The sequence below is a fragment of the Chelon labrosus genome (genome assembly GCF_963514085.1).
Source record: "Chelon labrosus genome assembly, chromosome: 14".
NCBI classification, from domain to species: Eukaryota; Metazoa; Chordata; class Actinopteri; order Mugiliformes; family Mugilidae; genus Chelon; species Chelon labrosus.
Window position 1 is genome coordinate 24,872,980 of NC_140347.1, and position 11,252 is coordinate 24,884,231.

The 11,252-nt window shown below is 40.5% G+C and overlaps 1 protein-coding gene across 3 annotated transcripts; it reads right to left on the minus strand.

The window, feature by feature from the left end:
* Positions 1-276: 276 nt before the first annotated feature.
* On the minus strand, positions 277-8,512 carry cipcb (CLOCK-interacting pacemaker b). Of its 3 annotated transcripts, none has more exons than XM_084559994.1 (4): positions 7,972-8,512; positions 7,179-7,295; positions 6,898-7,082; positions 277-5,636 (listed from the first exon to the last, which is right to left on the minus strand). In XM_084559994.1, exons 2-4 carry the CDS (start codon positions 7,285-7,287, stop codon positions 4,731-4,733), a joined length of 1,200 nt encoding a protein of 399 aa, XP_084416120.1. In that variant the 5' UTR covers positions 7,288-7,295; positions 7,972-8,512; the 3' UTR covers positions 277-4,730. The 3 variants fall into 3 exon arrangements, with proteins under 3 accessions (XP_084416120.1, XP_084416119.1, XP_084416118.1); XM_084559993.1 differs by having other exon boundaries at positions 7,179-7,339; XM_084559992.1 differs by having other exon boundaries at positions 7,179-7,365; positions 7,972-8,511.
* Positions 8,513-11,252: the final 2,740 nt, after the last annotated feature.

Below are 11,252 nucleotides of genomic sequence, written 5' to 3' on the forward strand. Positions count from 1 at the left end.
ATAACTACAAGGCAAAAGTTACATTTATTTTCATTACATTTCAGTCAGTGATTTTCAGTTTATCAAGTACACTAAGCCTACCTTAAAAACAACTATTTATAAAAGTAAAAAGAAGTGACAAGTCTTTTAACTTTTGTTGCATATAAGACTTTATGAATTAACTAAAACTCATTCATTCTAAAACTAAATTAAAATATACTGAAATTCTTATTTGCAACATTCACACATTGCTCAGTGTTTTGACTTTTTCTGCTACAAAGGAAAATAATTATATTTAACTTCGTGCTTTTTTCTCATTTTGCTAAGTGTGATGAAAGCTATGAGGCGTTATCTAAAATTAAACATTTTCCACTTACTGTTTCTAATCTCTATTCTAGCCATGATTCAAGCTTTAATCTTTGTCTCCTCTTGTAACCTGTTGTTTAAAATGGCTTTGGAGAGCCAAGAGACAGTGTCACTCGTTTGCATACATTTCACTATAAAATGAGATGTGAAAACATCGACATCCAACATCTTTTTTTTGGAATGACATTTATTACACAAGCAATGAGTCCAACTTAAAATGAAACAGACAAACAGAGCCCTGAAGCATGTCACATTGAACCATTATCTAATGATCTTAAAGTTTATTGATCTTTTGATTGTTATAGCTGAAGAACGAGAGTCAGATCTTGAGAGGTTTTAAACTAAAACACATAAAAAAACACATAAAAAATGTTTGGGTAAATCCTCTGTGAGTATTTCAACAATTTGCTGCATTTATTATTTTGAGAAAAGACAGACTGCAAAGCTACATTCAGTCTAAATTCCACTAAACGAGTGGTTCCCCAAAACAATTCCCTTGATTTACATAAAACTGAAAACTGTACTCATCATTTGTTCCATTGCTGCTGCTGGTTAACTACCGAGATGTCTTCAGCAACTTTAAAATGAACAAAGGCGGACTGAGATGCACTGAGAAATCCAGTGTTACAAAAGCTGTCCTCCTGCTGCAGCAGTCTTTACTCTTGTCCCATTAACATCTTGTTTTAAAACAGAAAACTGTAGTCACACAACATGATCACGCCACGACGACAGCAACGACGACCCATGACACAGCACGTTGCCTATACAACAGCGCCATCGGAGACTTGTGGTTTTGATTTAGTTCAGTCAATAAACGATCCATCACCAGGAAAAAGTAACCCAAGCTGTGAGGATCCATGTAAACAAAAGCAACATTCAGGTTTCTGACGGTGGCTGGCAGTCACTCTGCAATAAATAAATGTGCTACTGTAAGCAGCACTGTTGTGCTAATCTGCCAAAACTTCACTGACCTTTTTTATATTCCAGTCTAAGCATTTATTGCACTGGCAGTGAACCAGCATCAGAACAGCATGATCTAATTTCAGCAGAAAGGCCCTCAAAGCATTTTTAAGATTTCCAGATTGTACAGAGAACCGTTAAGAAAGCACAACATCACCATCAGTCCCAAGAATAATCTGCAGCTGTGCAGCAGACCAAGGAGAAACTGGCCAGCACAAGAGTTTGAATGAATCCTTTTAAGCTCAGGTATATGAGGTGTGTTCTTGGTCAATTTATAATTGGTAAGATCCAGACTCTGAAGAATGTGACAGCTGCAAAAAGAGCATTTGTTTTAGTCCAAAATAATACTAGCAGTCTTGCTGCTGCTGCTGTCCTGGCTCGAGTCTTAATAAGGCCATCATTAAGGACATGTGGTATTTAAAGAAATGACTCATCTATTACAACAACACGCAAGTCTAATGTTTCTTTTTCATGCATCAAAAGTGATTTAGCAATGGGCCAACAGTGGCTTTCAAAACAGAAATTTGTAACAGTTGTCAGAAGAAATATTCAGGTCACGGCAGGTGTCATTAACACACAAATACCAGAAGCTATTCATAAATGAATTGTGGGTCTTCTGAATTATAATACATTACATCAACTAGTTTAGTTCAGAACAGTGTCACAGTGACATTGCCTCAACATCTTATCAGACAGATCCAGTTCCAGCCACGTCCAAGTTCGTCGAAAGACCAAGACACAAGGAGCTCTTTTAAGATTAAAGGAGAGTAGAGAGTAGTAGAAAAAAACTACATGAGTCAAGATTCATTTGGAGCCACAGCAACTTTCAAACTAAGCTAAGATCAGATCGATCCCTGAACCACCAGAAAGGTAGGGATGTCACTGAGAGTATAAGGAAGTGGGAACAAGCAGATTGATTTACAACACACTGAAAAGTTAATGTGCAGGAAAAACTTCTGCATCACAAACTAACTTAAAATTTTAAAGCTAGTAGCTGAAAATTACAAAGGCGTAGAAGAAGACAGATGGGGGTTTGTGGACAGTTAAACGACAATAATAACTAAAGCTATATAAGGCTGTTTCACTGGCTGACAGTGAATCTGGTGCACTGCAGCAGAGAAAATGAATGCTGCAGGCAGGATGACCTCAAACTATCAGCCAGAGGAACTGAAACCCTAGACTCACATTACATTTGAGTCTAAAAGCTGAAACTAACCAATTCATTTACAGTCAAATAACCACTCTGAGTGAGGACATAACTGTTGACATGTCAGTCTGTTAGCAAAAAAGAAAGGATTAAGTTCTTACTTTGGATATGCAACGATAGATGTGATGTCAGAAAACCCACAATTCATTCCCAACTCAAATGTAAGTGACAAAGACAAATGGTGTCATTACAAGTTTGACTTTTTAAACAACTGTATTTATGTTTCAATGTACAATGTATGGGCTTAGACAGCCATTTTAGCCATTTTAAGTCAACTTAAGCACAGCAAGTACATAACCATGACATTTAATAGAAAGACAATGCAAAAACATGTTTAATATTAAGAAAACTATTAATAGTAATAAAAAAAATCATGTAATTATAAATGGTTTGGGGCACTGTTAATGTGCTTATGATGACTCATAATGCTCAGTACCACAGCTGCCAGTAAATTCTGTCCACAGATTGCTTCAGAGCTATGTTTACGTTATTTTACCGCAAATGCAAAGTTGTGACATACACTGAGTTTGGATTTTAAGGCCATAATATATATATGCATATGAAAAGTTAACAATAAAGCATCTGAAACCATAAAGAACTTACTCTAGGCCTTGTAATATACAAAAAAAGTCTGGACAGACATAAGAGACCCAAAGCTGATGCACAAAGACTTCATCAAGAAGTCTGACTTGATGTTTAACAGTTTACACAATGCATATTTGATGTGAAACAGGAAAAAGTCTGCACATTAAATTACACCCACATTTATATTAAAACACAAACAAACAAATGACATAATTCATACACAAGTCACTGATAGTAATGGTTTAACTACATGACTCATCCTTTACAATGGGATGTTATCAGGGAAGCATCTAAAGAGCTTTTCTCCCAGCCAGTCTGCACAGGACCATCTGCCATCAACATGATGGGAACGCTGAACCTGAACCCGTCGAAGGGCCATGCCTTTCAAATCAGGTTTTAAATGCAGCAGGAACGGAAAAGACACTTTAGGCACATGTTTGTCTATTTGTGGATGCTGACTGGCAAGAGGCCCCGGAAACATTCGGTGTGACGTGAGAATATCAACTCCTTCAGTCTGTCCGATCTGACTTAAATGTAACGGCTGAATGTGGTCAACAGTTTTTTTTTTTTTGTCTTTTCATTGTCAACTAGCTGTCTGAAGCACTGGAAAAAAAACAATTACCAATAATGATATAACTGTTAAAAAATAAAAAAAACAGAAATGTCAACCTGTTTCAGTCTATGTAACAAGGCATCCTGTTCATATAAATACCAACTTCTCATTTTAGATTCAAATGTGCTGCTGAGGTTTAAAGTCTCAGGGGTTTAAATTAGTATGAGACACTTCGCCTCTATTGTGCATTTAATTATTATTTTTTTTAAAAGCTGCCTTGAATCCAAATCTCTCAGAGCTTTTGGGTCTTGATTGCCAATGAGCAAAATATTTTTGTGCAGCACAGAGTCGATTTCAGTCGAAGATCAGTGTGACAGAACGGTGAGCTATGGTTCTGCTCTTACTTTGTCCCAAACACACCAAGCCAACATTAGTTCACTGGGCAGCACTTTTAAGCGTGTGGCTGTCAATCATTTTTTGCAGTGTGTCCTTCATTCATGGCACTCATCAACTCTTGGACATCAAATGTTGGACATAACATTGTTTTTCAATTTTCCAGAAGCAAGTTCCATAGATGGACAATATCATGGTACAGCAAAGCAAAGTGTACAGTCTCCTGAAACTTTAAGGAGGTCGTACTGACACTTCCTAATCTGAGCATACAATGAGACTATTCTCACAGATGTCTGGCATAAAAACAGCAATGTAGCTGTCCTTATTTTTCTTTCCATATTTTTTTCTTAATTACAAATACAAACTGCCGACTAAAACATTTTTTCTCACACAGTTGCAGAACAACTGACCACCAACTTTAGTATTACTATGAGTTCAAGGGAAACTTTTGTCACAAAGCAACAAAACGTCTGGACTAATTTTTCTGAGGATGGCTTGGTGTGTCGGGGCCCTAAGGCAGCCAGCAGCCAAAATGTAGGTCACAGCACACTGTCTGTCTGAGAGTCTGGGGGTGGATGTGTATAGTGGAGCACATTACTTTCGGTCCATCTGTCCCTACACTCGCCATCCACCATACCCTGGCCTTTATATGTCGCTCTAAAGGATTAGTTTAACACTAGTCTAGGTCTAATCTGCTTTTAAGGTGGTCTGAAACGCTCTCTCCTTCTCTTCCTCCTGAAGACTGGCCTGCAACTTAACAAGGATGCTGGTGTCGCCACTCTGCAGAGCTTGGAGGAACAGGTCCGTGTGTTCTTTCAGTCGGTCCAGGTCGCACTGGGTGCGTCGGTTCTGCCTGAGGAGCTCTTTGGTGCGGAGTGTGATATCTAGCAGGCCAGATTTGCTCAGGATGTTGTAAGTGTTGCAGAAGCGCTTCCTCTTTGTATCTGACTCACCATCGCTGAGGTTACATTCTTCTAGTGAGATGTCCTCCTGGGTTTCTGTCAGGGCAACAGGGAGTGTGTTGTTTTTAGAGCCAGTGGTGTGAGTGAAAGACAGGGAGGACATAAACTCTGGCTGGCTGACAACCGACGAAGGCCTCTCCCTAGAAGGACTACTGCTGGCTTCTGTTGTGGGGAGAGAAAGGTGGCTCTGGAGCAGTGGAGACATGCTGCTGGGGGTAGAAGGAAGACTGGGAGTTGCTGAGCCAGAGTTACTAGTGCTACCACACAGACCTCTCTGCGGCTTCTCCTTCTGACAGTGTTCCCGATGGCTGGAGGTCGAAGTGCTACATCTCTCTGATCCAGAAAAAGAAGAGGAGGACGAAGAAGAGGAGGAACACAAAGAAGCCGTTCCTCTCCCTGAGGAACTTGATCCGTCTCCAGGATGTGGGGCAATCTTGGGGTAGGATTTCAGGATTGGAAGATACTTCTTGGGGCGTTTGTGCCTAGAGGTGGCATCTTTGGAGGCAGGGGAAGCTTGACGAGAGACAACAGGCTGGAGAAAGACCACCTGTGGCTGCTGAACCACCGGCTGAACCACCTCCACTGTAGGACTAAACCCCCAGGGCTTCAGAGCTGGAGCATTATCACCAGGCTACAAAGGCAAAATGAAAAGCTTTTAAAATCAGGTAGGCAACATACAGATTAGGCATGGCTTGTAAGGTTGATGACAAGCAGTCTTCTTGACAAACTGGGATAAGTCACTGGTCTACTGACCATACATCAAAGCCACACTGGACCCACTCATGGGACAGCTGTCACAAGTCAGACATTTCACTGTTAACCAACAGAATTACACTGGATTGCATTACACAGTTACCAAATAAAGTTTCTCTTATGCTGCATTCCAGAAAGCTGGGATGTCGGATTTATCCCACTTGGAGTGTACCAGATGCGACCTCAAAGCGTTCCAGGAGAACGAAGTTGAACATAAAAAACAAACATGGCCGACTGCGACAAGATAATTTGTTTTGTTTCCGAAGTAACTGACAATGATCGAAATTGAGGTCTCCCAAAAAAAATTTTCACCAGCAATAGGTAATATACTTTCTCGGTAGACACTCAACAAACCTCCTCTTTTTTGTCAGACTCGTTCGTTGTTGTTTTGTTACGTTACGTTAGGCTACACTTCATCTTCAACTTTATGCAGAGAGATTATAGTGACATATCTTCACGCAAAAATCATGTTGGGTAATAGGACGATATCTAGTATGACCAAAAAAACAGATAAATGCATTTTGTAGTCTGGTAAATTATGTTTTAACATTCAAGGTGTGCATGTCCGTGGGCGCCGCCATTGTTCAGTGACGTCAGGCTGCTACATCTCGTGAAGTCGGTACATTCATTTTTTCCGACTTCACTAGTAGGACATCCGACTTCAAGTGGCATTCCAGAGCACTTTTCCCAGTTTTCTGGAACGCAGCATTACTCCCTTACTGCCCTTATTCCCGCTTCTCCCATGCATTTAGCTTTTTCTTGCAAATGCACACTGGATGTGCACTTTGGGTCTTTTGATGGCGGTCCTGAAATAACCTACACAACTGAGAATAAATAATTACAACTAGCTATTTGTGGTCAAAATCTTTGTCATATAAACAGCTACAATTAAGTAAACATGACTCATGGTTTTCAGGCTATGTAAATGATCTTTTTTGGGTGACAAATTCCAAGCAGCTGTGAGTGGGCTGACACATTCAAGTTAAATGTGTTTTTCCTCTTGTAATCCGGCTGACCACTGCCTCAATTTATAAAAAAAAGGCAGGATCTTTAAACAGAAATGCAGAAATAATTCCTGTAGGTGCACAGTTCTATAAGCTGAGGTTTTATGTTTCAGAGCTGTGTTTTTCCTGTATTACCTGCTTGAGCAGGACGTTGTTCATGATGATCATGGGAGAGAGGCTGGAGTAGGAGCCTCCCACAACAGCCAGTGGAGAAGGCTGGGGACCCGAGCCAGAGGTCTTCGGCCCCTGCCGCACAACAGGGCGGGGTGAATCCTCGGAGTCTGTGGTCTCCATTGTGCTCATGTGTTCTGAGCTTGCATCTACGGGGCAGACAAAAGAGTTTAGTTTAGAGGGTTCAGTTAAGTGACACAATATAATCTAGGCACAAAAATGCTGTAGCAACACCATAGCTCAACCTGAGAATCCGGAGTCTCTCTCTGAATCGGTTCGGGAGGCTCCAGACTTCATGATGCGTGGTCGGTTCACTGCCCTGGAGTGATTCTCTGGCTTTCTCTTGGTGCTCATCTTGTTTCCTGTTGTACGGACAGTGTCCTTGGCTCTTCAATTTCTCACAAAACTACATTAACATATCAAAGTCTAAAGCTGGGAATCAAACAACACAGTAGACCATATTTTAATATAAAACAACTGAATACATAATATAAACGACAGCTTCTTCCTGGTCTTGACAGCGCCCATATTAAACGATCCCAAGTCAATATAAAACTAGATGATTACCCTTTATTACCAGATAACAGCCAGGTCTGGGCGTGCAGTGTGGCAGGCACAAAACTCTTTTGCACCAAATGCAGACTTGAAAGTATTTAGTAGACCAACTATGTAAGGTTAAGTAGGAAATGTTGATATCAACAAAATAAGACTTAAACATGGGCTTCACTACCACAACTATTACATCCGAAATGTTAGTTAATTTGGGCTACTTAAGCGTTGTAGCATTCTGCTATGACGGCCTATAACTATGTTAAAACAAGTGAACAGTTCAAGAATGAAAACATTCGAACGCATTGTTACAATTGAGACTTAATTAAGCATTCTCGTTAGCTGTTTTTCAAAAGCTATTTTAGTGCTAGCTAACGCACATCTGACAACAGTTACATACTAGCTAACGTTTGAGCGTTAACTTGAATATAATGCGTACAAAAAAAAAACACCACAAAATGGCTGAGAAATACAGGAGAATGTGCCTACTTTGTCTCTGGCGTCGCTGCAACGATGCAGTCTTCAAACCTGTGGGATATCAGCTTGCATCCGGGTCAAGGTTGGGGCTACTTCTTTTCTTCGGCGTGGTCGTTGCTCCTGCTGCCCACACAGGACTTGGTGTACCACGGTACTGTACACGAGACTGACTGCCCCTCCCCAGTCCGCTCGGTCACATGCGGAGCGCGGTGGCAACAGCCGTCAGCAGTTTAATTGTCCTCCGTGAGGCTGTAAACGGTAAGTGGGTTATTGGCTGTCCGTGGGCTCCCTCTCAACTAATCTGACGACCATTGTTCCTAGACTCCACAAATACAAGAGACGGGATATTCGTTACTGCCGCTGAGACATATTTGGTAGTGAAGGGTGTGGCCATGGCTGGAGTATCACTGACGTCGCACTCTTGACGTGGCCACGTTCCCCCACCTGATCGTTTCCTTGGCTTCTGATTGGTCAGAGCCACCAGCAGCTGAAAAACGTGACCGCTGCCAAATGTGTGGCATGTTAAGGACACAGTGTTCGCCGTGTTGTGTGCTGTGTGTAGGTGCGCTGTACAGTGCCGACATCTCAAATGTACCGTCGCGGGATCCAGTGACGCGGGAGCTTCTGGTGTATTACATAATAGCCTGGTTGCCCTGCAGCTAACCCAAGCAGAGCGAGTCTTCTCTGCTGCATGTTTGGAGATGTAAACAAAACGCTGCCCCCCCCCCCCCCCCCCACAGAACACAACGTCCTCACGTGCAGGCGTGTTGCTTTTAGATTTACATGTTCTCTTATAGCTCTCCTCCATGCTGAAGATGAGGTGACAGGTTTGTGCTGTAAGAGTGCATACATGCATAGGACGAGAAAACAACCAAAACACTATAATTAAACCATACTCGTTGGCAATTTATAATCGCTTTACAAACGTTTTTTGCTGAGATTATTTTGAGTGAAATACAAAATGAAAAGGCTTTGCAGTCGAATCTACCCCCTCCTCTATCGTCTCCCATGTCTCTAAAAGGCTGTGAATGCAATACAAATCAATGGATAACAGTAACGCCTTGTGCTTTGGCTAACCGCACAGCTTCCCTTGCCAGATAAAGAACTCACAGTGTCCTCACATGTTACAGACCCTAATGCAAATCCAAATAACAGAGACTTCTGCTGTCTTTTCAGTGCATTTTATTTCATAAACTTATCCCATAATAAGGAAGCATGGTTTCAGTGTTTACCAAAAGATACTGCAACAACATTAAAATCATAAATACACAAAGTCACATACTTTGCATTGCTGAATTGGTTTTACAGCAATGAGAGTCGTAATGAACATGAAATCATGGCGACAGCCTCTGTGAATGTTTACATTGATCTGAAAGTTAATCAGTGAACTCTTAAATATAAATGATTCATTCCTTTGTCATCTGAAAAGCTCCCAACACCCATCTTCATGCCCATTTTGTATCTATTCTGTACCCTATGTCTATATTCAAAAACCCACAAAAGAACTGCTTGATCTTGGTGACACAGGGTTTTGATCTAAGACAAAATGCAGCCAGTGCCAAGAGAATCTGCAGACATGCAGTCTACATTCAGATGCTTTGATCATTAATCAAACAAATAAAGGAATGTCGTGGATAAGCCTGATCGATTCTGTTGTTTCCCACTCCAAAGTCAGTGAAGATTTATATTCGTGGCACCTGGCACCTGGGAAGAAAAAGAAATCAATAAATTAACATTTCAAAATAGTATGGCATTTACAGTATGTCTCTGAAATATAGTTGTACCCATCTTTATAACTAATGTTTTTTTGTTCCACCACATGTGTCAGGATTTCGTATTAATTGAAGCAATTTTCACAAGCTATTCTTTCAGTCAGTTTGTTTACAGTCCTTCATTCCCCCTCCAAACATAAAACGGTGACCATTCAGTCAGACACAAGGCCACACTTAACAGTATGCACTCCTGATTCAGGCACCTAAATGGGAATAATTGGTTGCTGAATATCAATATACACGGAGGGCCACTTCTAAATTGCATATTCAAATGCATTATTTGTTTTAATCGGTCAATAACTGTAAGGTATCTGTCTGCATTTACAACTCTGAGCAGAAAGCATCCTAAAATATCAAAATCTTGTTCAGCGTGTACAGCATAGCTTTAATTTTTAAGCGTAATGTATAACTTGAGTTGCCAAACACCACCTCAAATGACTTAGTGGATTGCAAAACTGACCAACAGGATGCAAGATGTGGGGTCAGAGGTCCCTTAGACAGAGCCTCTGTGTTAAGTTCGCATTGCCATAACAGAGTGAGAGGGTAAAGTGTCTTCCTGAATGAACAAAGTCAGCATGTTAACTTAAAAAGTTGTCACAAGAACAACGACATCATGAGGAAAAGGAATGTTAGGGTGAGGGTTGAGTTTTATGTTAATGGAAGACATTAAAACTCTGCTGCAACCGTGTGGTCCCACCCAAAATCCAAAGTACAGCATTTAGCAGGGTTAATGCAGAGGATGGATTTCTTCCCAAGTCTATTTACACTGCTGGAGAAGATGACACTTCATTCTCATTCTTATAAAGAGGATGGTGAAACCCTGCAGCCTGTGCTTCAAATGTCTACTTTACACCAGACAGATCCAACCTACTTCACAACATCCATTATTGTGATTATTATAATTCAAATAATGATTATGTGGCTCACTGAATGACTGATTATTGAATTCTTAGAGGATAGACGTACTATACATGAGGTCAAGGCACATTTAAAGACTTCATTACTGTTTGTGGATGTGAAGAAATCCATCCATAAGGTTGTTATATTCAAATCACAACTCAAAACATATCTGTTTAAAACTGCCTATTCCACCTGATGACAATTGCTCTGCCTTTTTTTTTGTTGTTTTATATATATATATATATATATATATATATATATATTATTCTTCTGCTGTTTCTTCTTATGAATGTATGTACGGTGTCCTTGAGTGCCAAGAAAGGCGCCTTTAAATAAAATGCATTATTATTATTATTATTAACAAATTCAGCTGGAGCTAATATCAACTTTCAGCAAGGCTAAATTAGACCCATAAAGTGATGCTAGTTATAGTATAAAATCATGTCTTTGTGTCTTTTTTGGTGATTAAAAATTCTTCTTTGCATGAATGAGGCTGCAACTCTGGATGTGATTTCACTGCACATCTCTGCCTATGTTAGGCTTATTCAATTTCAAGCCCAGTTGTGGAAATGGGCTACAATTACATCGATCAAAAACTCTTCCTGTTTGCACGCAGGCATG